The sequence below is a fragment of the Micromonas commoda genome, chromosome 9, assembly GCF_000090985.2.
Source record: "Micromonas commoda chromosome 9, complete sequence".
Classification (NCBI taxonomy): Eukaryota; Viridiplantae; Chlorophyta; class Mamiellophyceae; order Mamiellales; family Mamiellaceae; genus Micromonas; species Micromonas commoda.
The window spans coordinates 833557-858051 of record NC_013046.1 but is presented as its reverse complement, the minus strand read 5'-3'; the positions used below and the strand labels follow the sequence as shown (position 1 = coordinate 858051).

The window sequence follows — 24495 nt, the reverse complement described above, 5'->3', positions numbered from 1 at the left end:
TTGCGATCGAGATCCGCCAATCAGAGTCCCTTATCGGCATCGATTGCGTCGGTGCTCACTTATCGACGCCGTCATGACGACGATGACCGTCGCCCTCGGAGCCGCGATCGCGCTTCCTCGGACCGCAGGTGTGCGCCGCACGCGCGTCGCGGCGGCCGCGCGCGCATTCCCCACGTCCCGCATCGCGCCGCGTGTCGCAATCTCCTCGCGTCGTCGCGATGCCTCCTCGGTACTGCAGGCCAGCGATAACCCCGGCCAGGCGCCCAGCCTGAGCGTGAACGACGAGAACGCGGAGGAACCCGCGCTGAGCCCTCGTCCGAAGCCGACGAAGAAGCCCGACGAACCGGTGCCCAACCCGCCCCTCAGGGTCGCCGCGTTCCTCGCAGGCGCCGGGTTCTTGGAATCGTCCTACCTCGCAGTCGAGAAGCTCACCGGCGGGGAGGTGACGTGCCCGCTGACGGGATGCCAGACGGCGCTCAACTCCGGGTACTCCGAGCTCTTCGGCGTGCCCCTGTCCGCATACGGCGCTGCGGCGTACTTCGGGGTGGCCGCGCTCACCTGGTGGGGCGCGGGCATGGCCGGCAACGAGGAGGAGAAGGATGCGTACCAGCGCGCGAGGGTGCTCACATTCCTGTCAACTGCGGGCCTCGCGGGCGTGAGCTCGTACCTCCTGTACCTGCTCGCGGTTCCCTTCGGGGGCGCGGAGTGCGTGTACTGCCTCACGTCCGCGGCGATATCCTTCTCGCTCTTCGCCATCGGTCTCAGCGGGGTGAACGGTCGGGACTTTGGCAAGGCTGCGCCGGCGGCGTTTTCGGTGTACATCGTCACCGTGCTCTCCCTCTCCGTGCTGCTGACGGACGACTCCTCCCAGGCGAACATAAACTCGCTCAAGCTGCCGTACGCCGCCCCGGTGATCGAGGCTCAGTCCACATCGTACAGCAGGGACCTCGCGGCGCACCTCAAGTCCGTCGGCGCGAAGATGTACGGGGCGTTCTGGTGCTCGCACTGCGAGGATCAGAAGGAGTTTTTCGGCGCGGGTGCCGACATTCCCTACGTGGAGTGCTTCCCCAACGGGTGGGAGAGGGGCACGCCGGTGGCGGCGGCGTGCTCCGCGGCGGATATCCAGGGATTTCCGACGTGGATTTTGGCGGACGGGCAGAAGCTCGAAGGGGAGAAGACGCTCGCTGAGCTGGCAAAGCTGACCGGGTACGAGGCACCGGGTCCGGGGGCGCTGCCGACGGCGCCTGGTCTGGACGCGTCGTCGCAGCTCGACTCGTTCCTGAGTCAATAGAAACGGGTCAAGTCTCTCATGCTAACATAACATTACATAAAGTTAAAACGCGAGGATCGCGCGCGCGTCGCTCGATGTTACTGGAAGGAGATTCGCTGTCTTCACTGCGTTGATGATACATGTCCCGTCGCGGGGTGCCGTGTCCTCTGTTCTGTTCCGTGAGTGCAGTTTCACCGTCGCGTCAGAGCGAGACGAAGGAGGACATGAACGAGGGCATGAAGCGGCTAGACCTCCTCCTCGTCTGATCCCTCTCCCGCGATATCTCGTTTTCCGGCGCGCCGAACATGTTGGACCTCCTCCTGTTCTGATCGCGCTCGCGCGACGACTCCGTCTCTGGCGGCGGAGCGCTGACGCGGCGGGGGCGGTGGAACATACCCCCGGACCTCCTCTCCGGGTCCGGGCTCACGTCGCGTCCCGACGACGAGGATGAGGACGAGGATGAGGTTGAGCTCCGGCTGAAGAAGGACGAAATCTTCCCCGGGTTGGACGTCTTGGAGTGCTTCGACGATTTGCGCTGCTTCAGCTTATCCTGCACAGCACTGCACAGCACGGCGGCGTCAAAGGCAGAGTTGTTGACACCCTCCAGCGTCATCTGCGTGCCCGTGTTGGGGTCCTTGCACCTGTATGTCAGGTTCAGGCAGTTCATCTTGTCCTCGGGGATCTTGCACTTCTCCCGGATCTGCTTCATGAAATCGTCGAGCCCCTCCTGTCCTGTCCTCACCCTGCACCGGAAGCTCATGTTGTTAAACTTGACAATGATGTCGCCGTTGACGCTGTCCGGGGCGGGTTTGGGCTGCTGCTCTGCCGTCGCGTTGGATGATGCGCGCCTGGGATCCTCCTCGGTGTCGTCGTCCATAACGTCGCGGAACAAGGTCTCGCGCCAGTTGGGTAGGTCCTGGGTGCAAAACTTGCAGTGCACCTCTTCGTCCTTTCCGCTACACTGGAGCTGCCAGCGCGCCATGCAGCGCGCGTGAACCACGCGCGGGCACTTGCATGGACGAATGAGCTCAACTTTTTCGTTGGTGCTTCCCTCTAGGCAGATCCAGCACACCTCGTCGTCTGCGGGTGGGGCGCGGGTCGGGGCGCGGGTCGCGTCAACTTCAAATTCCTCGATTTTAACCGTCTTGTCGAGCGCAACGGGAAAAAGCGGGGAGTGACTGCAGCCGAGGTGCGCGTCGCGGGTGTGGTTTCGCCGGGTTTGCCCGAGCACAAGTACTCACCGAGATCGCCGTCGCTTCTCACAACGCGAGAGTGCGTTGCGGCGGCTGCCATTTCACGCCTTCGCGCCGCGACTGCTTCTCTCACCGACGTTTGGGGCAGGTCGCCTTCGCTTTTTCGCGGGAGCGTCCCGAACATGCAATTCAAACCTCAAGCGTTAGCTTTGAGGCCTTCACGAACGCGCGGCGATCGGGGACGAACGCGTTGAATTCCTGATAGTCGGGATCGGACTGCGCGATCGCCTCTCGTGCGGTTCACTGTGGCCGAGGACGCGCCTGGATCGCCGAAACTGCAGAGAAGTTTCACCGAGATATTTCTTTTGACAACTGACGAGGTGCTGACGCGACGGCGCGAGATTTTTTATGGCGCCGAATTTGGACATTTTTATGACTACTTTCCCATATGTTGGAAAATTTTTCCTCGCGGAGGAGTACTTTTTTATGGTTCTCGCTGCGGATCTTCGCAACAAGATTCTCCCTTTTGCACCCAAACCAGGATATTTTGTTTTTTCTCGGACGCCGGGGTCAACACCACCCAAAGCGACTGCCCAACGGATGCTGACCCGCTACCCGAAGTTAAACCGCCGCCGCGTCGCACTCGCGGTGGACGACAGCCCAAATGCGATGCGCGCCGTGCGGTTCGCCGCCAGGGACATCGTTGACGCCGATTCCGACGCGGTTTTGATAACGGCGGTTCACCCAGGCCAAGGCAACCCTGGCAAAGAGGGCCAGCGTGTACTTGACCACCACAAGGCACAGCTTCTGAGGTGCGGACTCGCGGAGTCGCGCATATCAACGATCACGGTCAAGTGCAAGGACCGGGAGTCCATCGGTGATGCGGTTTGCAAGACGGTCAAGCGGCAGAACTGCGACCACGTGGTCCTTGGAAGCAGGGGCCTTTCCAGCGTCCAGCAAAACGTGCTTCACCTCGTCGGGTTGGGGTCGGTCGGAGAACACGTCGCCCACCACGCGCACGTGCCCGTGACTATCGTCCCGCCAATAACCCCGGTGGAGGAGATGATCACAGTCCGAGGCGCGAGGGTCGGCGTGAAAAGGAAGAAGTGAAGGCGGCGAGGGTTGGAATTTTCTCGTTAAACGTCTGTGTTGCCACGTCTTGGCAACTATACTCAGTCAGCATTTCAGCGATTTTCGCTTCGTTTCAAGTCTCACCGATCGCGTCGTCCATCGGCCCAGCCTCATCCCCGTCGTCTTCCCCGTCAACGTCAGTTTCGACGTGTGCCACCATGGCATCCGGATTCAGGAGCCACGCGCTCTTCGTGAAGTTTGGTATTCCCTCTGGCCCGCGTGACAAATCCGAATCGGCATCAATGTGCTTCTCCCACTCCTGGAGCCTCTTGTCAAGGTTCCTCGATGACTTGAGCCAGTCCTGTGAGGCCGCAAATGGGGTTGTGATGATCCAACCCGGACCCAGGCTCACGCCCCACCGCACCGCGCCGTAGTCGCAGTGGAAGTGCTCCCCAGCCGCCTGCACGTGCCTGTGCACGGGCACCTTGAGACCCGAGCGCACATCCTTGTTGTACGCCGCGATGGCGGCTGGGTCGCACCAGTGCGTGTCACCTTGCAGACAGCTGAGGTCGTATAAGTCCTTCCCACTGTCGTAACCAACCTCCACGATCTTCCTGTGAAGCTTGCTGCTGGACCAGCAGTTGTTGGGGAACCAGCCGTCACGACCAAGGTGAGCCTTGAGAAACCTGTGGAGGAACGGGACACCCCTCCGTGGGACCGTGTACCAAACCACCCAAGTGCCGATGCTTCCGATCGTGGACTTTTCCGGTACCATCATCAAGCTGCTACCCATACCGTACGATTCCTGCCGCATTGGTATGAGTGCGAAAGCGGAGCAGTATCGAAGCTTTGGAACGACGGAGACTGGGTTGGAGCCGAGCGCTCGGGCAGCCGCCGCCGCGATGGCGCGGGTGGCAAAACCCTCCGCAAAAGGAAGAAGCCGTGGATCCCACGGGTGCCTCGGAGGGGTGTACTGCTTCTTCTTATCTGCGTTGCTCGACTTCCACCACCTCGGCTCGCGTTCGGGCGGCGCGGTGTTCGACCTCCTGCGCTCGCTGCGGCGGACGTACACCTCCTTGTCAAACACGTGGCCCGCCGCGGGGGAGTCATCTCGTGCCTCTTCAGCGCCCGACTTGGCCGTCCCATTAGACGCGTCAAACTCGACATCAGACTCAATCTTCAGGTACTGAAACCTCAGGTCAAATCCTGTCCGAAGCAGCATGAAAAAATAACGCTCCCGCTCTGAGGGCCCCATCAGTTTGAGGTGATCCCCAGAGCAACGGAGCGACTCATGGATGTCATCCACGAAAATTTCACCTTGCGGCCTTTTCTCCCTCGCAACAGAGCCATCGGGCAACATCCCGCTGTCTACCCTCGGTTGCTTCGTATCGCCCACTGTTTCTTTGTCAATTATGTACGAGTACTCGCGCCAGTCTGCGTACAGGGCTGCTGAGGAGTCGATTTCTCTCTCGCGAACGGTGATGATCGGTTGAGCGATGGTGACCTCGCCGACTGGCTTTGCCAAGTTGACAGCCCATCCCCACCCGTCATCATCCTCCTCCTCGTCGTCCTCCTCAGGTTTGTTGATGTCGATGCGCGTTACCTTGAGACGCGGGTGCCTGACGAATGACTGACACACATACGTCACCCTGGTCACGTTGCCGTTCTTGGCAACGTAATTGCCGAGCTCGACGCCCTGCAGGTTGCGCCAGACGCACCGCAGCCACACCCAGACGTCTTTGAGCCCACTGTTCTGGTTCATGGCGCTCATGGCGGCGGCAATCTCGTGGTCGTTCTGGATTACGACGTCGTGCCTCAGGATTATGCCCCCCTGTGTCTCCATAGCGTCCAGCACCCCTCGGTCACCACGGAGAATCTCCTCAGGCCGAACACCCGGCTTGACCCTCGCAAACATCGATTCGCGGATGTCATCATTCTTGAGTGCGAGAAGCTCGGGATCCGTGGAGTCCTTCTCTTCGTCATCCTGTTCGATGATGCAAAGCTCCCTTTCTACTGCACGCGCAGTTCGGCTGGTGCGAACCTTCTTTGTGGGGGACGGTACCTGCTCCGCGGCTGCGGCGCATGGCCGCTTCCCCTTGTTACCGTCGGCCTTGTCCTTCGGCACCGCAGGCTGTTTTGTCTGGGGCGGGGCTAGAGATTTCGTATCATCATCTTTACCCTTCGCTTTCGTCTGAGAGGGTGTCGCCGCCTTGGGTTTAGGCTCTTCCTTATCTTTTTCCTTGTTGCCCGTATGCTTCGGGTCTGGCCCGGGCTGACCCTCTCGCTTGACGTACTCAACGCATCTGGGGATATATCGCAGGCGCTTTCCACTCGGGGCGATGAATCGCGTTTTGAGCTCGCCTGATTCGGTCTCCACGTATATTGCCCGCCATCTTCTGTCCATTTTCACGTTGAGCTCATCCTTTAGTCTTTTCTGAAGTTCCGATATGTGCTGCTTGCAAATCTCTTCCTGCTCCCTTGTCAGCTTCTCTACGATGGGGCAGAATCCCTTACCAGACCCCGGCGCCTCAGAGGGGGCAGATGATTTCGCCTTTGTCGCGCCTGGCAACTCGGTAATAGGATTGCTCCCGTCGATCTTTGGGCTGAACTTTTCAATTTTTGCACCCATGTCAGCATTTGCATCATCGTCGTCTGCCTCAAACGTTCCTTGCTTTCTTGACTTTGCCCTCATCCTGTACTGCCTATCCTTGATCTTTTTCCGCTCTTTCCGTGCTGCATCCTGCTCCACTTTCGGCATCTCGCTCCATCGCTTATCAATATCTTCCAACCACAGATCCTCGCAGGCATACCTTGCCATCCGCTCTTCATCGGTTTCGTTTCGGCTACCCGCCAAGTCTTCCGGCGGGTCTGGAGCTGTTGGTTCCATCTGCTTCTTAGCTTGTTTCACAACTGGAGCTGTTGGTTCCATCTGCTTCTTAGCTTGTTTCACAACTGGAGCTGTTGGTTCCATCTGCTTCTTAGCTTGTTTCACAACTTTTTCTTTCTGCGACTCCTCCAGCTTCTGGAACAAAGAAGGATATGCCTCGCGCACATTCCAGGGACATGCAGTGTCTGTTTCCAGCTCCTCAGGCATCATCAATTTCTTTTTCAGTTCTTCATCTTCCTTCGGATCCCTGGCCAAGATGTCATCTATGGACAAATGTTTCCGCATCGCTTGCTTCTTATCCTGCAATTGTGCGCCATGCGTTGCATTCTTTCCGTGAGTCTGCCACTGTGCAAAATCCCTCGGCAGCTCCGGTTCCAATTTGCGCAGTTTGTTCCATTGGTTAGACATGGCCCCCCTGGAGCGTTTCCCGCAGAGCAGCTCGTAATCAGGATCATTATGGATTCGCATCCAAATGTCGATGGCCCCCGCGTGTTTCCTGACGCCACGAATCAGCAATTCAATTTCATTGCAGGACCACGGAAGTGCAGATTGCTTGCCCGTCTCCTCGGGCGCCGCCTGCTCAAGTTTCCGCGGTTTCGACCTGTTCCTCGCCGCCTCCCACTCACTGTTTATTTTCACGGGACTCAGACTGGCCTTCATTTCCTTCCATTTCTTCTTCGTGGAGCTCGTGGGCTTCTTCGCCGATTCAGACGCGGGAGGCGCCTTGTCCGCGGAAGAGCCACCAGCCTCAAGGCCTTTTATCAAAGCTTTGTCAAAACGAGCTTCGACGGGCCGGTGCATGCTGTTGATTGCACCCGCCAGGGCATCTTCTGCCTCCGCCGGAAACGTCGCGGGCAAGGCAGCCTGCGGCGCCGGAGACAGATCGGGGGCGGGCTCAGCAAACGACAAAGCGGCTGTCATATTGCCGGCGCCCGTCGCCACCACTGTCATTGCTTCATTTGCATATGCATACGAGCCGAACGGCATCGTCGGCATTATTGCTCCGGTGGTGACGTTCGATCCACCTCCCTGTGGGTGCTCATATAGCGTCTTGAACTGATGGCCTATCGAAACCTGTTGCTGCATCCTTCTAGCCGCCAGCGCAACCTGCACGCATTCTCCCAACTCAAAGATTATCGCCCCAAGCAATTGGAAGACTTCCGGCACAGCGGTGGGATTTTCTCGGCTACACTTCACCACTTTGGCTTGTGACTCCTGTAACATGACCATAGTCCACAGAAGAGGCGACCCTCTGCCCATGTTGTCGGTTAGCTCGTGGAGATATTGCCACAGCTGGTAAAAGAGTTGCTTGGGCGAGATGTTGGAAACATGGCCTTTGGCTCGAAGTCTTTCCCACGCGAGGACGAGCGCGCGAACGCCAAACATGCATCGTTTGTAGTGTATCGACTTATCCTGACCTTTGTTCAACTGGACCAGGTGGCGAAACATATTCCATGCATCCTCTTTGAAGGTATCTCCGGTCAGCGGCTGCGAAGGCGGGTTGGAAAAGAGGGTCAGCGGTCGCAGAAAATGACGACACGGATGGTGTGAGCGCCTTCGGGTTCGCGGGTTTGTCATCGTATCGGCAGCTCACCTTGATCATTCTCATCTGCAATTCCGGGTCGTCGATCCCCAAGAGCGTCACCCACTTCCAATCCCCCGGCTGAAAGTCCCCGGGCACCCCCGCGGGCGGCACAGCAGGCATCACAGCGGGCCACCAAGCATGCTCCGTACCTGGTGAGACTCGCGCGCTCACCAACGTATCGGAGGAGCGGTCGGGACTGAGATTAGCGCGATACATCTTATTCCCTTCGCCTAGTCATCCGCGCCCTCCATCGCTTCACCGTTGCGTCCCTGGCGTCCCCCACTTAATGACTTCAGCTCTGACCACATTTGTTAGTCTACGTTTCGGCGCCTGCGAGCTGGTTGAGGGACGAAGCACTTACACTGTTTCCAGCAGTCGCCTTGATCAATCCACGATACGCGGTCGTTGTGCCTCAGAGAGTTCGACGACGATGAAGCTATCACCTCTGGCGCATCAGGCGAACGCCCACGACGATGCCGTCTGGTCCGTCGCGTGGTCCGGCGCCGGCGAAGGGCTGCTCCTGACGGGCTCGGTCGACGAGTCCGTGAAGGCTTGGCGGGCCGCCGGGGACGGCTTGGAAATGGCGCACGCCTACACGGGGCACACCCTGGGAGTCGTGGCGCTGGCGGCCGCACCGAACGGACTGGTGGCATCATCGGCGCTGGATTCCCTCATTCGGGTCTGGAGCGTCGACACGCACGAGACGAGGTGCGTCATCGAGACCCCGCCAGCGGAGAATTGGCAGATCGCGTTCGCTCCAGGGGACGAGCCCGCGCACCTGGCGGTGGCGGGGGGCGTGAGCGGCGGCGTTAAGCTGTACTCGATCGAGCAAGACGGGGGAGAGCAGGTTAGCGTCATGAGTCTCCCGGAGATCGCGGCGGACAAGGCGAAGAACTCCCGGTTCGTGCAGGTGAGCGAACGGCCTCCAGATCGGACCCATCCAACCCCGTGCTCTCCTTTCCCTAGAGCTGGAAAAACCGTCGCCTCGTTTTCGTACGCCGTCTCACGCCCCGACCTCTTCCGTCTTACCACAGAGCGTGACGTACAGTCCCGACGGTCGCAGGCTCGCGTGCGGTGCCATGGACGGCACCGTCGCCCTCTTCGACGTGGGCACGGGCAAGCTCCTCCACACCCTCGCGGGCCACGCCATGCCGGTGCGTTCGCTCTGCTTCAGCGCCGACGGCAAGACGCTCTACACCGGCTGCGACGATGGGCATATCCACGCGTACGACGCCGAGCACCGCAGCCTGACCGATGCGCTGCCGGGGCACAAATCTTGGGTCCTCGGCGTGGCCGTCAGCCCCGACGGCAGCGCGCTGTGCTCGTGCTCGAGCGACGCCACCGTGAAGCTCTGGGACGTGGGCCAGCGATCGTGCATGCAGACGATGAGCGACCAGGCGGAGGCTGTGTGGGGGGTGTGCTTCGCGCCCGGTGGGGGAAAGGTGGCGAGCGTCAGCGACGACAAGAGCGTGAACCTGTACGATTTCGTCTGATGAGAACCCTCATCACGGCGGAGCGGGTGGGTCCAAATAGCTCCTTCTCAATAACTTTTTTCATAACACGTGTGACATCGGTATACCATAATTGCGAACATTTCCCTACGTGAAATCAGGCAAGGCGGAATTTCAGGGCCCGACGCTTGTAACTCAGTGACAGGCCAGTCTGTCTCACTTTAACTTTACCAGCCGCCGGCGCCCCTGTCACTGTGACACATTCCGTCGACACGACCAGCTCCTTGCGACGATAGCCATGGGAGGCGACGGCGATAAGAAGATGAAGAAGGAAAAGAAGGACAAAAAGGACAAGAAGGACAAGAAGGACAAGAAGGACAAGAAGGACAAGCGAGACCGCGACGCGGCTGGGGACGCGGGCGGCGAAGCGAAAAAGGTCAAATCCACCGCCGCCGCTCCCGGGAAGCGCGCCGAGCTCGCCAACGTGGGCGACCACGACCTCGCCAAATCCGCTCCCGCTTTCAAGCGCCAATTCTACACCCCCGTCGCGTCCGTCGCCAAGCTCAGCTCGAAGGAGGTGGACGCCAGGAGGGAGGAGCTGGGCATCACCCTCGAGGCCGCCCCCGACGGCACCAACTTCACCCCCGTCGCCGAGTTCAGCGAGGCTGGCTTCTCCAAGGATGTCCTCGCCGCCACGGCCAACTTCAAGAAGCCGTCGCCAATCCAGGCCCAGTCGTGGCCCATCGTCCTGAGCGGTCACGACATGGTGGGCATCGCCGCGACCGGCTCCGGGAAGACCATGGCCTTCGGTCTCCCCGCGCTCATGCAGATCCTCGCGCAGCCCAAGTGTGCGCCGGGCTCGCCGCAGTGCCTCGTGCTCGCGCCCACCCGCGAGCTGGCGCAGCAAACGGCGAAAGTCTTCGAGGACGCGGGCACCGCGTGCGGCGTGCGTTGCGTGTGTGTGTACGGCGGTGCCCCCAAGTGGGAGCAGAAGAAGCTTATGCAGCAGGGCGGCGGGTGCGCGGTGATCGTCGCCACGCCTGGAAGGCTGCGCGACTTCATGAACGACGGCGACGTCAAGCTGGACAAGGTGACGATGCTGGTGCTCGACGAGGCGGACAGGATGTTGGACCTCGGGTTCGAGCCCGAAATCAGGGAGATCGCCGGCAAGACCCGCGCGGACCGCCAGACCGTCATGTTCTCCGCCACGTGGCCCACGTCCATCCAAGGCTTGGCTGCCGAGTTCATGTGCAATCCGGTCAAGGTGAGGATCGGCGCGGAGGGCCTCAAGGCGTCGCACTCCGTGACGCAGGTGGTGGAGGTCGTGGAGCCCAACGAAAAGGACGCTCACCTCGCTAGGGTCCTGAAGAAGTACCTCGGGGGTAAGAAGCCCGTGCCCAGGACCCTCGTGTTTGCGCTGTACAAGAAGGAGTGCGCGAGGCTGCACGAGAACCTGAGGCGGCAAAACTGGCAGGCGGCTTGCATCCACGGCGACATGTCGCAGCGGGACCGCGAGCTTTCCGTGGAGGCGTTCAAGAGCGGGTCCAGCCCGCTTTTGATCGCCACCGACGTCGCCGCGCGAGGCCTGGACATCAAGGGTGTCGAGTACGTCATCAACTACACCTTCCCCCTCACCACCGAGGATTACGTGCACCGCATCGGCCGAACCGGTCGCGCGGGGCAGACGGGACTTGCGCACACGTTCTTCACCCAGCACGACAAGGCGAGGGCGGGTGAGCTGGCGAACGTGCTCAGAGAGGCGGGTGCCGAGGTGCCCACCGCCCTGACAGCCTTCGGCACTCACGTGAAGAAGAAAGAGTCCAAGTTGTACGGTGCGCACTTCAAGGACATCGATACGTCGGTCAAAGCCAAGAAGATCACCTTCGACTAAAATGTAAACAGATTCAACCTAATATTACACTCAGCGTCGCCGTCCCCCGCGCGACTTCTTCTCGTTCAGCGCCTTCTCGAGCTCCTCGTCCAACGCGGACCAATCGTCCAGCGCCCCGCCGCCGTCGGCCACCTCCTCAGCCTTTTTCGGCTCCGGCTCCTTTGTCGGTTCCTTCGGCACAAACGCGGGTGCCGAGCCGTCGAGCCGCGACTTGGCCTTCGGCTCGAACGGCGCCGCAGTCGCCGACGGCTTGGAACGCTGCTGCGGCTGTTTCTTCACATCTTTCGGCATCTTCTTCTCCTCCCTCTGCTTGGCGGCTTGTATGTCCGACCGAGCCTTGTCCCCGCCCGTCTCCCCCCACCACTCTGCCAAATCCGCGACGTCGTCCGCCGACTCGGGCTTCTTCTTCTCCGCCTTGGCCGGTTCCCGCCTCGACTCGGCGGACCTGAGCGCGGCGGCGGTACGCTCGTGCACCTCGTCGTGTGTGAGTCGCGAGCGAAGATCGTCGTCGCCGTCGGAATCGTCCCGGCGGTCGTCGCGTGGCGGCCTCCGTTCCCTGTCGCGACGATCCGGCCCGCGATCGTCCCTGTCCCGGGCACCACCCTCGCGCTCGAAGCTCCTCCACTGCTGCGGCTTCTTCCACTCTTTTCCGTCCTTCATCACGTTGATCCCGATGCCATACTCTCTCTTGTTCGCGTCCGCGGTCTGCTCCCTCGCCTCCTCCCAAGCCTCGTGGTACGCTTTGCGATCCCGCTGATTCCTCTGGATCTGCCGGAGGAAACCATGGTTCAGGTCGATCTTGCTCCGGCGCGGCGGTTCGCCTCCGTCGCCCTCCACGCGGTTGCGCGCGGCCGCGGGAGGGCGGTCGCGAGGTTCTCGTCGACGCGGCCGGTCGTCCGGATGCTCCGCCTCACCCCAGGCTCGCATGTCGGAAGTGATGAGGCTTCAAGGGAAAACCTAGCTAAGACCGATTTTTTCAAGGGATATTTTTCTATAAGCCCCGCTACCAAGTCCTGATAGCCATCCCACACTCCACCAGCAGGTCCAGACACGCTTCGGCCTCCTCCCGCGTGATCGCACATCCCGCACGATGCATCGGCATGATATCCCGGAAGCTTGGAAGCGTCGGCAGCCCCGCCCCGAGACGCCCCGTCCACCGCGGCGCCGCCGGGGTCGGAGCCCCCGAGTGGCCAGTCGCATTCACCGCGAGCGCCGTCCACACCGCGTCGGGGGCGACGGTCGCCAGGCTCTTCACCGCATCCCGCGCCAGGGATATCAGCTCCGGCGACGGCGCCGCGGTCGCCGGCGAAGACTTTCCGTCGCTCCCGGAGGTGACGGCGAATGGGGCCACGACGCTCACCGCCGCCGCCGCGACGTCTCGGAGCGCCATCCTCGACTGCTCGCGCGCGCCGATATCCGCCAACGTCTTCATGATGGCGCGTCGAACCGTCTCCGTCTTCTGAGGCGCGCTGCCGGCGGTCTCCCTTCCACGCTTACCACCCCCGAGTCCGTCGTCGTCAACGTCGGGTCTCACGTCGTCGAAGAATGTGTCCCCATCGGCGCCCAGGTACAACGTCTCCATGCGCTTCACGAGTGACTCCGAGTTGGCGTGCTTCACCCCAACCTTCAACACGCGCGCCAGCTGGGGCCACGCGTCCGTCGACATTCTGCGTGCGATGAAGTCCCCGCCGCTCACCTCCGCGCACCGGCGCAGCAGCTCGAGTGATGCTTTGAATGGCTCCGGAAGGATATCCGGGCCGAGCCGGTGCCCCAGGCTCATCATGAGGTGGGGCCACAGTTGATGCACACGCGGGAGCAAACGCACGGGTCTCTCGTTATCTCCGTGCGTCTGCGGCACATCATGCGGGTGTAACCTCTTCACGGTATCGTATACCGCCGTCTCCGGCGCAGAGCACGCGTCACACGCAGCGATTGCCCCGAGACTCGCCGAGCAAACCTCCGCGGCTGCGAGTCTCACCCTTGGATCCGTGGACTCGAGCAGGGGAGCCGCAGATGAGAGAACGCCGTCGACGAGCCTGGACAAGGACGACTCGTGACGCACGCGCCGGTTCCATTCGACGATTATCGCGGGTATATCCACCGATTTGGCCCGGTCAGAGTGCGCCGATGCGTCGATGACCCCGCGCATGGACGCCTCCATCCGGGCCGCCGCCGCCGCCGCTCCCTCCTCCTCGGTGTCCTCGTCGTCAAAGTGTTCGCTGCGCACACGTTCCATCTCCTCAATGAGATCGTGCAGGGGTCGGATATCATCCACCGCTTTGTTCGCAGCCTCCAGAAGTGCACGCGCCTCAGCCTCGGTGGCGTCGCTCACCTCCCTCAGGCACCCGAGGAACGTCCCGGCGTGTCGCCAGTTTTTCCGACGGGCGTTGATTCCCATCGAGTCCAGCGCGCGGCGCACGGGCTCGTGCAACAGAGGCAGGGTCCTCCTCGCCGCGCCCGTGTGCCGGCCGAGCACGGCGGCGAAGAAACGCGCCGCGCCCGGGTGGTCGTCCAGATGTCGCAGGTGCCGCGACAACATGTCCACGACGTAATCGGCGTTGGCGGCGACCAGGCGGGAAACCGGGCCCTCGCGGGAAACCCGGTTGTTCCCGCCGTCGCTCCCCCCCGTCCCCGTGGGATGGACGAATCCCCCCACCGCGGCGATCGCACAGAGAACGTCCCCGGCCGTGTCGCTCACGGTCGCGGCGGGGTCGCCGAGTTTTTGCAGCAGCGGGCACAGCGCCTGGGGCAGGAAACCGCCCCGACGCACAAAGTCGGCACCGCACGCCTGCGCGACGACGCCGACGCCCTCGGCGGCGAGGCACGTCAGAAGCGCGTTATCCCGCAGCGTCGCGAGGGTGAGCCCACCGCGCGAGTGTGAAATATCGTCGAGTGGGATATCGTCGAAAGACGTGGGAAGGTCCCACACCTCGCGGCTCAGGTACTCCTGGAGGACTCCGCGCGACGCGGCGACAGTCTCGGCTTTTCTTTTCGGCTCAACCTCGCCAGCGCCGCGGATGGTCTCGTTCAGCACGACGACGTGAGCACACGCGCTCCTCTGCCACAGCGTGTTACCCTCGTTACCATCGGATCTCGCATCCTCCAGCGAGTCCCTCAGCGCGTCGAGGTGCGCGTCGACGAGCGCGGCGAGCGCTCCGTTGTGAGCCGCGGCGCAGTGTCGACCCATCGCCCGCGCCACGGCGGCGACGGCGGAGTAGCGGTCCGGGTCCGAGAGGTGAAGCATTCGCGGCGGGTGCCTGGGTAACACGGGCACGTTCATCGTCGTCCGCGCGGGTGCGCCCGCGTCGTCACCTTCGATCATCGCCGACGATGACTCGCCGTCTTCCTCGTTCGGTCCCCCGTTCTCCTTCCCGCTGAGCTGACCCAGGGCGCGAAGTTCGTTGCTCCGACCAACCGACGCCAAATCCGCGCTCACGGCGAAGCACTGCGCCAGACCCGCGCACGCTCCGGAACGAACGGCGTATCTCGTCAGAAACATGTCGGACACGCGCTGCGACCCCGCCGTGGCCATGGCCGCGATCGCCATCCGCGCGCACGCGATGCCCCCGTCGCCCCCGCCCCACCCCGCCCCGCCACCGCGCCCCGCGCGAACCAACCCCGGCAGCCGCCGGAGGGCGTCGAGGATCACCTCGTCCAAAGCGTCGTCGTCCACGTACCCGTCGCGTCGAAGACCGTCCAAGGCGATCGCGGCCGGTCCCGACACGGAATCCCACGGATCACCGCGAGCGACCAACGCGCACTCCAGCAGCGTCCTCGTCGCCCCGCGGAGGGTGTCCGCGCACGTCCGCATCACCGCCGTCGCCGCGGCGGAGGCGCCGCGCCGCACGGACGGTTTGCGATGCGCGCACAGGGGAGTCAACGCCGCGGCGAGCACGCTCTCGACCCTCGGCGCCGTTTCCCTCAGCCACCGCGCGGTGCGTTTCGTCTTGAGTCGGGCGGCAGCCTCGGTCGCGTCCGCGCCCGTCGGCGGAGGGCCTCGGACGTCGTCATCCTTTTCGTCGTCTTCGTCCTCGGCGTCGTCGCCGCCGGTCCCGTCAGAGGCTGTTCGCCCCGACATCATCCTCCGTAACCTCTCCCGCACGTCCCCGCCGTCCTCACCCCGTCGCTTGATGATGTTCACGTTGACGCCATCGTCGAGCACGCACGTCACGATCGCCGTGAGAGCCTCGATTGCCGCCTCCGTCGAGGACGAGTCGTCGGCGGCGGATGCGGGTCCGCTGCCTTCGCCGGACCTAGACCCGCTCGACGCGTGGAGAGCCTTCGCGAGGCCCGATACGATCCCGGGGAGGAAGAAAGACCACACGTCGGGATCTGCCGTGTTCATCACCAGGTCGCGAAGCGTGCGAAGGGACGCGGAGCGCGCAACCTTGCTTCCCCTGGCGCCGGCTGCCGCCTCGAGGTGCGCCGTCTGCACGAGGAGCGACACCGCGTATCCGACTGCCGGAAGGTTCCTGTCGGCGGTGAGCGCGACCGCGTGCTCGGTGTCGGGCCGCACCAGTCGCAGCACCTCGCTCGCGCACGTCACCGCGGCGAGTCGAAGGTCCTCCAGGTCGGACGACCGGGACGGATCGAGCGAAGGGTCTGACCCCGCGCGGGCGAGCACCGCCACGACGTCGCAGAAGAGATCCGCGATGAAATCTGGTTTGCCGCACCCGGGCTCCAACCGCCGCATCACCGTGGAAATACACTTGAGTGACTCCTCCAGGGTCTTAATCCTGCGCGCCTGGGCTTTTGGGTTCGTAGCGGTGTCCCCGTTCGGTTCAGTTTCTCTGCGCATCACGGCAGTCACCGGGAAGAGGATGAAGTCCAGGGAGCGCTCGATCATCGGGGCGTCCATGGACGCAATCGAGGCGGCAACCGCGGCCAGGTGACTGACGGTGTCCTCGACGGCTGCATCATCGGAAACGAGAGGCGTTGCCGAACGATGAAACGTTGCAAAAGAGACGTCGGGAGTGACGCCATCTCCCGCGTCCCCCGACGCCATGGCCCCAACCCGCGCGGCTCCCCCGACTATGTGTTGCTCGGGCCAAGAAAATCTGACTCGGTGTGATGGGAAAACAAACGGAGCTCTCTGCCTCGTCCCGGCCATCTGCTAGCTATAGACTACGTGTTGTGTCTAATGTGGTCGTGTGATTTTCAAGTAACTCTATGCAATTGTCGTCTCCTCTCATCAACCGAACTTTTGCGCGACATAGTCCAACGCGCGCTGCTTCACGTGCTCGATGCGTTGCCTGTCCCCAACCTCCCTCTCAAAGTTGAGGTACCGCTTGAACAAAAACTTCATGCTCTTGGGGTTGAGGTCCAGGTGCGTAGCTCGCTCCAGCAGAGACCTGGTGCGGTCGGGATCGCCCTGCTTGATCTCCTGGTCGATGTAGGTGCTCCAAATATCGGTGCGCTTGGGATAGTTCCTCAGGATCGACTCGAACATGGTCCGACCGCGCTCAACCGACCCCTCCCGAATCTCCAGCAGCGCAGTCTGCACCAGCACCTTGACGTGCTTGCGCTTCGGCAGTGATTGGGTGGCGCGGTCGAGCGCCTTGCGGACGCTCTCCGGATCTGCATTCTTATCGCCGACGTGGAGGATCTGAGCGCGAATGTGTGCGAGCCACACCTTGGCGGACTGGCCGAACCTCCTCGTGGCTGTCTTGAGCGTCTGGGCAGCCATGTCGTCCTGCCCGGATCGCTCGTAGATGCCGGCGAGGGTGAGGTGCAGCTTCTTTGGGTTGGCAACCTTGGTGGCGCGGTCGAACAGCTTGAGAAGCGCCTCCCTCGGCGATGGCTTGCCGTGGAGGTTCTCGAGGTTCAGGTACGCCACCCACACGTTCATGCGCTCGTCCTCGTCATCCGCCGGGATGGCCTTGAGAGCGCGCTCCGCAACCGATCTCGCCTCGTCGTATGCGCCCACGGACATCTGAAACGCCATGTACCTGAGCCAGACGTATGAGGACCTCGGGGAGGACATGATGAGCTTCTCGAAGTCCTGCGCGGTCTCCGGTGCGGCGTCAGCCTTGTCCCTGAGAGCCTGCTCCTTGCGGTGGAGCTCGAGCTCCTTGGCAGCCTTCTCCTTTGCTCGTTCGCGCTTGGACTTTGACTTGGACTTTGGTCCCTCGTCGGCGGCGTCCTCCTCATCCTCCTCGTCCTTGGCATTCTTGTCGTCGTCCCAGTCAAAGCCGATATCCTCGTCGACCGCACCCTTGTCGTCGTCTTCCAAGTCCTCGTCATCAGAATCCTCGTCGTCCTCATCGTCGGAATCATCCTCGCCCTCGTCGTCCTCATCCACGTCATCCCCATCCTCGGAGTCCATGTCAACGTCGTCGTCACCCTCGAGCACATCGGCACCTTCCTCGTCGGACTCATCATCATCCTCGTCGGACTCATCATCATCCTCGTCGGACTCATCATCTTCCGCGTCCTCATCATCGTCATCAATTTCCTCCTCTTCCTCGGCCTCATCTGCGGAATCGTCGTCGTCGTCCTCCTCCATTTCCTCATCCTCATCCGCCATGAGCGGATCCTCCTCCATTCCAGCCCCGGCGTCGCCGTCAGGCATCTCATCATCCGCAAAGAGGGAGGGTTTCATGCCGAGGGAGATCTTCCCAGTCTCTTCATCAACCTGGAGCACCTTCACCCGCACGCGCTCGCCTGCGCGCACGTGCTGCTCGAGCGAATCCTTGATCCGCGCATCCGCAAACATGCTGATGTGGCACAGACCCGATCGACCCGAGCCGTCGAGGGTGACAAACACGCCGTAGGTCTGGACCCGTCGCACGGTGCCCATCTGCACGCTTCCCTCCTCCACGTGCGCATTGTTGTCAATCTGGGACCTACCCGCGGCGGCGTCCATGCCGTCGGACCTGAGGGTCATCTCCGCGCGGCCCGAGGACTCATCAACCGATAGGATGGTTCCCTTCACGAGCTTACCCTTGGGGAACTCCTGCGCGGGGTCGGAGACAAAGGTATCCGCGAGGTTGCACATCTTGACCCTCGCGTCAACCGACCTGGAGATGGCGACGAAGCATCCTCCCTTGTTCACCTGCTTGACGAACCCGGAGACGTGCGCGCCCGGAGCAAGCTGCGAGACGGAGCTGATACCGTTGGATGAGCCCTTGGACTTGAGCGCAGAGCTCTTCATGGAGAGGTCAACCTCGCCACCCTCGCCAACACCGAGGACCCTCACCTCAACCGCCTCGCCGACGCTGTGCAGCTTCCAGGGTTCGGAGCGAGGATCATCCGCGATATCGGTGACGTGAACGCGACCGTGCTGCCTGGAGTTGAGCTGGACAAACACGCCGCCTCCGCCGGGGGCAATCTTGGAGACGATGCCCGCAATTTTTGCGCCCTCCACGACGTTTCGCTTGTCCGCGGATCGAAGGGTCACGATGATCTTCTTCCTTGCAACGTCGGCGGCGAGGGCGGTCATCTTGACGCGCTCACCGACGGTGAATCTTGACGTGAGCGCCTTTCTGAGAGCAGCGATCGAATCGCCAGTCTCAATCTTGGGCACACGAGCAGTCAAGCCGGGAGCGACGGCAATGGCGAGGGTATCGGCAGAGACGGCTGATACGATGCCGTCAATCTCGTCGCCCTCAGAGAGCGTGGCGAGCGCGGCTGTTCCCGCGATGCCCGCACCAGATCCGTCACCACCACCCGCATCGGTCGCCGCGCGCGCAATCTCCCTGCTCTCTTCCACGGAACGTCTGACGGTCAGCTCGAGCATGTTCCCACGGTCGCCGGCGGGTCCGAGCGTGACGACGTTCAAGGTGGCGCCCACGGCGATCTTCTTCATCGGAAAAGCTCCTTCGGCCAACTCCGTGGCATGGAGCCTGCCCTTGCGCCCGTTTGGCAGCGTTAAGATGGCCTGCATGGATTGCACCTCCTTCACCACCCCCTCCATGGCCAGACCCGCGCCCACCGCGGATGCTTCCCCGGATCCGGCGCCCTTGTTGGACTTGGCAGCGGGAACCGTGAGCAGGAGCCTATCGCCGGGCGACCCACTCGCGGCGTTGCCGGCAACGAAGGCGGTAACCTTGCGCCCGACCGCGAATCTCTCCGTCTCAACCTCATCCTCGTTGAAACGCCTGTTCAGAAGGTTCACAGACGCGTACGCGATGGCACCGCCGTGATCCGGCAGAGAAAGGACAGCGTACTCAGGCTTGACGAGTTCAACCTCTGCCGTCACCTTAGAGCCAATCTCAAGCTTATGCGCTCCAGCCTGGGCAGCCTTGCGCTTCTTGAGCTCAGCGGTGGTAAGCGCCTTGGCGCCCTTTTTCCCAACCTTTGCCCCGGTCAACGAAGGGCGCGCACCAATGTCGACGACACCCTCGCGCCGGGACACGTCGAGGACACGGCCCGTTATTTTCTCCCCTTCAGCCGGATGCTTGGGCTCTTCATTGTCGCCGTTCGCGTTCGGGAGCTGATGGAACGCAACCAGACCAACCGCATCGGGGTCCACATCAGGCATGTCCACGAGCACACCGTATTCTCTCACGGCGTGAACGACGCCCTTGATTTCTTCGCCAACTTTAAGCTTTTCGTTGGCGGCGGCAGTGAGGAAACCCTCGGGTGCCTCGCCTCCGCTCGCGGCGCGCTCATCGGCGAGCCTATCGGCGACGTCAACGTCCGTGAAGATGGACCGGATCAGCGGCGCCTCCGCGGTCACCCCCGACGACGCCGCCACACCGCGAGGCGCGAGGGACAGGGAAAGTCGCGGAGGCTCGACGGTTGCGTCCACGGACACAACTCTGGCGAGAACCGTCTGGCCGAGCGCAAACATCTCCTCCGGGTCAACGCCGCCAGCGACTGGGACGTCGGTGAGCTGCGAGGGAGGTGCAAGACCGGTGAGACGGCCAAGGAATCGGACGAAAACTCCGGCGTTAGCGGTTGCGGACGCGACGTAACCCGGATAGATGGCTCCGACGACCACGCCGCTGATGTCTTCTGGAAGCGTTCCCCCGCGAGCAGCCTCCACGAGGGACGCTTTTCGTGAGAGGATCGAGCGACGGGGTTTCGCCTCCAGCGCCACGAGCGGGCCGATCTCGTCACCCGGCGCGAACGCCTGAGACAGGCCGGCACCCGTGAGCGGGTGGTCGGACATCTGCGCGGCGGTCACCACGCCGGGCACGCCCCCGGGCAGAGTCACCTGGACGTTGCCGGTGGCTTCATCGACCCGCTTCACAGTCGCTGACTCGACAACGGTGCCGGGCTCCGGGGCGCCGACATCGCCCTTCTCCCCTGGCGTGCCGTCGAGGTCGTTACCGTTGGCGACGGCACCACCCGGAGCGAGGGAGAGCTTGATCTTCTGTTCACCTCTGTCGGAGCGAATCACGGTTGCTCTGACCACCTGGCCGACGGCAAAAGCCTCCTGCGGGGTCTGATCCGCGGCGAGTCCCAAGTCCTGGAGACCCGCCAGGCCGCGAAGATTCCCGTAGAGCTGCACGAAGACACCGTAGGGCTCAACTCCCGTGACGACGCCGTGTGTCGTCGTACCCGGCGTCGCGTCATCGAGCGAGGCGACGACGGGTAGCTCGGACCTTATCAGCTGTTTCTTGTGCGTCACCACCGCTCGTCCCTTGACGCGGTCCACGGACACCACCCTGAACTTGGCGCTGAGACCCTCCTTCACCTTTGCGTTGGTCACCCTGCCGGGGATGTCCGAGATGTGGTTCGGCGGGCACAGAGCCTTGACCCCGGGCGCGAGTTTCACGACGGCTCCGTAAGGTTCCACGGCGACAACCTCGCCGCGCACCTGCATTCCGGGTACGAGCTCCTCCAGGGACAAGAACGGCTGATCGAGCACGGTCGACTTACAACTCACGGTGGCCACGCTGTCCATCGCCCTCGAGCCGATCACTCGCGCGCGCACCTTCTTGCCAACCTTGAACCTCTTCTCGAGCTTGTCCAGGTGCTCGTCCGCGGCGTCGGATATGTGGCAGTAGCCAAAGGTGGGGTGAACGTTCTCGTTCTCAGACTTGAGCTCGAGCAGGACGCCGATGGCGGTGTCCACCCTTCGAACCACGGCGGTTTCGAAGATGGTCCCGGGCTTTGGCATCGCGCCCGCTCGCACCGACGCCTCGAGCGTCACCAGGTGCGGACGCAAGGTGAGACCAACCCTCTTGGCAGCCGCGTCCACGTACAGCACCCTCGCCCGCACGCGCTCACCCGTCTTGTGCGCTGCCGCGGGATCGGGCGCCGCGCCGTGCACACCGCCGCCCACGTGGAATGCGTCCACCGTCGCGGTGAAATACGTCATGAAGTTCATCTGAAGACCATCGGCGAGCACCGCCTTCACCCTCGCGTTGACCAACATGCCCGGGAGCAGCGTGCTCATCGCGGCGCCGTCACCCTCATGCGTCACCGCCTGCGCCACCCGCTTTGGGTCCGCGGTGCACTGCATCACACCGCCGGGGCCCTTGCTCCGGGCTCTCTTGCCATCCTTGCCTTCGTCACCCGCAATCACCACATCCAGGATGGAACCCCGCACGAGGGTGTCCACCAACGACTGTGGGCACGACTTGCGCGGCAGAAAGCCAGTTGGCGAGTCCGAGCAGCCAAAGGACAGCACGTATCCGTGGTCCTCCACGCTGTTCACGCACGCGGGGACGGCCATGCCGTCCGTCAAAGAATGTCCGGATATATTGCTGCACACCTGCGAGAGGCGAGTGGACAGGTCGATTCGCTTACCGCCGCTCTTGCCCTTGCCGAGCTGGCGAACCTTGCAGCGCAGAATCTGCCCAACTTGGAACATCGAGGTCAGATCAAGTCGCTCGTCCTCGTCCTCGTCCTCCTCTTCGGACTCGGACTCGGACTCGGACGCCTCCGAGGGATCATCCCCGTCGGGTCCCTTCTTGCCCCTCTTGGACGCTGGCGCGAGCACGTCGGAGGCCTCCGCGCGAGTCACGGTTCCCTTCAGGCCATTCGGCAGCGAGACGGTGAGTCCTCGATCGTTAACCTCCGTCACCACGCCGAGCACCTTCATGCCCACACGCAGGTTCTTATACTTGAGCAGCTCAACGTACTTGCCATCGCCCACTTTCTTGGCGCCAGCGACCCACGCGGTAGCCTGAGTCGGGAGGGAGGGATGGAGAGTGGTCGACAGGTCAGTCGGGTTCGGTGGAGAAGAAAAAGCGATGGGTCGGCGGCGGCGGGGCGAGCCAGTCGGCGAAGATGTCGGGACGGCGAGAGGATTTTCGATGGTGCAGGTCAAATTCCAAGGATCCTCATGTTCGTGGAGATGCGCTTGGAGGGTTAAAGGGATACGCACCCCGCCATCTTCATCATCGAACAGCTTCTTCGAGCGCTTCTTCCCGGAGCCGCCGCCGCCTCCGCCGGTATTGCCACCACGAGGCAGGTCATCGCCGCCCGAGCCGCTGCCGCCGCGAGGGAAGGCCTCCTCGGCGTCGTCCTCGTCTCTGGTTCGCTTGGCACCCATCGCACGTGACCAGCGCGCGTGTGCGATGCTTGAATGCGTTGCAACCTGGCCACGACTGTGGCTGCAGCGGGCGACGGCGGTTGGAGATTTGTCTCCCACCGCCTACTGGAGCGCGCCAGCGCCAAGTTCGTGTCCTTTTTTGGGGTTATGGGTCCCTTTTAGGCCGAATCGGAGGTCCCTTCCCGCCTGAAGGCGACCAGTGGTAGAACGCGCCTGGGCTGGACGATCGCCCTCCACTTGGAAGATGGCGCCCAACGATGTTGACGACGACGACGACAAGCCGCTCACGGAGATACTCAGGGGCGCCGCGGGCGACGTGAACCCGTCGGGTGGCGCGGGACCCCTTGCTGTGATCGGGAATGATGGAGGAGCGGGCGCGGGAACTTACTCTCGGGGCACAAAGCGCCGGGTGGGCAAATCCGGTTACAGGGGCGTGGCGCTGCACAACAAGAGCGGAAGGTACCGGGCCAGGATCACGTCCACCGCCGGCGACGGCAGGCAGCGCGCGCTTGGCTACTTCGAGACCAAGGAACTGGCTGCACTAGCGTGGGACAAAGCCGCTCGCGAGATTGGATTCGCCCCCGAGTTGTTGAACTTCCCGGACAAGGAGGAGGAGGCTAAGGCGGAGGCGCGGATCAACGGTATCGAGGAGTTAAAAGACCTTCATGGTGGCGCCACGCTCGCAACTCTTGCCCTGGGTTCCACAGAAGATTCTACGGCGAATGCCCAGGCGATCCCCGGCGCTCCCGTTGAGGAAGAGGCGCGCGCCTTAATTGTCCACAAGGATGTCACATGGAGTCACAAGGTGTCCACGGCAGACAAGGTGTCCACGGGAGACTCGAATCAAACGGCCCACGACGCGAATCAAGCGGCCCACGACGCGGACCTAGAGGGGAAGGAGCCAAAGATGAAGGGTGTGCGTCGCAAGGGCCAAAGCATCTACGAGGCGCGCATCAAAATGCGCGGCGAGGACAAGCGAACGTGCCTGGGCAGGTTTAAGACCTTGGCGGAGGCTGCTGATGCGTATGACGCAAAGGCGAGGGAGGCGGGCTACTGCGTCAACGTCTGCAAGCACTTCGGAGACCACGTGGATAGCAAGACCCTGGACGATATCGGGTCACCCACAGGCACCAAGGGGATTCGGGCCATCTCCAGCGAGCGGGCTCAAAATATGGACCGCGGCGTGATCCCGGATGATCTTCAGGCGTACTTTGACAGAGAGGAGGCAATCGACCCGAGGTCTGCGAAGGAGAAGCGAGTTGCGGAGAATGGCGGTGACCTGTTCGGGGCGTTTCTGCTGGACAAGCCGGGAATCTACAAGTTTCTGGGGGTGTTCAAAATGGAGGCGCACTGCGTCGCTGCGTTGAAGAACACGATTCCGGAGTGGAAGCTTAAGAACCAGGAGAGGGAGAGAAATGGTAGGGGCGCCAAGGCTCGCAAGAAGCGGGAGCAGGAGGAATTACTGAAGCTCGAGGCTCCTCCTGCGGGGCAAGCGACCCAGGCGGAGGCAGTTACGGCGGCCCTTCCCGCGCCGACGGCCATCAACGGAAGCTTGCAAGATACCACGCCATGGCAGACAACCGGCGTGTTGTGAGGTGTCCTGTATCAGAATCATAAACGAACCACCTCAAACGCGAGCTTTAGACGACTAAGAGTTACGCATTTTTAACACTTACGACGAAACTACAAATCAGAGCT

At 62.4% G+C, this 24495-nt stretch overlaps 9 protein-coding genes across 9 annotated transcripts; 5 read left to right on the top strand and 4 right to left on the bottom strand.

Moving 5' to 3' along the window:
• Positions 1-73: 73 nt before the first annotated feature.
• On the top strand, positions 74-1335 carry MICPUN_50606 (predicted protein; the record flags this gene model as incomplete). Its single annotated transcript, XM_002504619.1, has 1 exon — positions 74-1335. The coding sequence occupies one exon, from the start codon at positions 74-76 to the stop codon at positions 1289-1291; it is 1218 nt and encodes a 405-aa protein (XP_002504665.1). The 3' UTR covers positions 1292-1335.
• On the bottom strand, positions 1305-2746 carry MICPUN_61456 (predicted protein). Its single transcript, XM_002504297.1, has 2 exons — positions 2512-2746; positions 1305-2350 (listed from the first exon to the last, which is right to left on the bottom strand). Exons 1-2 carry the CDS (start codon positions 2561-2563, stop codon positions 1473-1475), a joined length of 930 nt encoding a protein of 309 aa, XP_002504343.1. The 5' UTR covers positions 2564-2746; the 3' UTR covers positions 1305-1472.
• A 125-nt stretch (positions 2747-2871) lies between these two features.
• MICPUN_61455 (predicted protein) lies at positions 2872-3573 on the top strand (the record flags this gene model as incomplete). The annotated part of the gene is made up of 1 exon (XM_002504618.1): positions 2872-3573. The coding sequence occupies one exon, from the start codon at positions 2872-2874 to the stop codon at positions 3571-3573; it is 702 nt and encodes a 233-aa protein (XP_002504664.1).
• Positions 3574-3667: 94 nt separating this feature from the next.
• MICPUN_108898 (predicted protein) lies at positions 3668-4038 on the bottom strand (the record flags this gene model as incomplete). Its single annotated transcript, XM_002504296.1, has 2 exons — positions 3668-3982; positions 4027-4038. The coding sequence occupies 2 exons, from the start codon at positions 4036-4038 to the stop codon at positions 3668-3670; spliced, it is 327 nt and encodes a 108-aa protein (XP_002504342.1).
• A 4398-nt stretch (positions 4039-8436) lies between these two features.
• Positions 8437-9499, top strand: MICPUN_97884 (predicted protein; the record flags this gene model as incomplete). The annotated part of the gene is made up of 2 exons (XM_002504617.1): positions 8437-8853; positions 8975-9499. 2 exons carry the CDS (start codon positions 8437-8439, stop codon positions 9497-9499), a joined length of 942 nt encoding a protein of 313 aa, XP_002504663.1.
• Positions 9500-9779: 280 nt separating this feature from the next.
• MICPUN_97883 (predicted protein) lies at positions 9780-11348 on the top strand (the record flags this gene model as incomplete). The annotated part of the gene is made up of 2 exons (XM_002504616.1): positions 9780-9893; positions 10074-11348. 2 exons carry the CDS (start codon positions 9780-9782, stop codon positions 11346-11348), a joined length of 1389 nt encoding a protein of 462 aa, XP_002504662.1.
• A 1003-nt stretch (positions 11349-12351) lies between these two features.
• Positions 12352-16458, bottom strand: CUP499 (predicted protein; the record flags this gene model as incomplete). The annotated part of the gene is made up of 1 exon (XM_002504295.1): positions 12352-16458. One exon carries the CDS (start codon positions 16456-16458, stop codon positions 12352-12354), a length of 4107 nt encoding a protein of 1368 aa, XP_002504341.1.
• A 78-nt stretch (positions 16459-16536) lies between these two features.
• Positions 16537-22797, bottom strand: RRP5 (predicted protein; the record flags this gene model as incomplete). The annotated part of the gene is made up of 2 exons (XM_002504294.1): positions 16537-22428; positions 22630-22797. 2 exons carry the CDS (start codon positions 22795-22797, stop codon positions 16540-16542), a joined length of 6057 nt encoding a protein of 2018 aa, XP_002504340.1. The 3' UTR covers positions 16537-16539.
• A 244-nt stretch (positions 22798-23041) lies between these two features.
• MICPUN_102382 (predicted protein) lies at positions 23042-24391 on the top strand (the record flags this gene model as incomplete). The annotated part of the gene is made up of 1 exon (XM_002504615.1): positions 23042-24391. The coding sequence occupies one exon, from the start codon at positions 23042-23044 to the stop codon at positions 24389-24391; it is 1350 nt and encodes a 449-aa protein (XP_002504661.1).
• Between the last annotated feature and the right edge of the window lie 104 nt (positions 24392-24495).

Coding starts and splice junctions, on each gene's coding strand:
- MICPUN_61456 (XM_002504297.1), bottom strand. CDS start 2,563: ATGGCAGCCGCCGCAACGCACTCTCGCGTTGTGAGAAGCGACGGCGAT. Junction 2,351..2,511: donor GAGAAGCGACGGCGATCTCG/GTGAGTACTTGT, acceptor CCCCACCCGCAG/ACGACGAGGTGTGCTGGATC.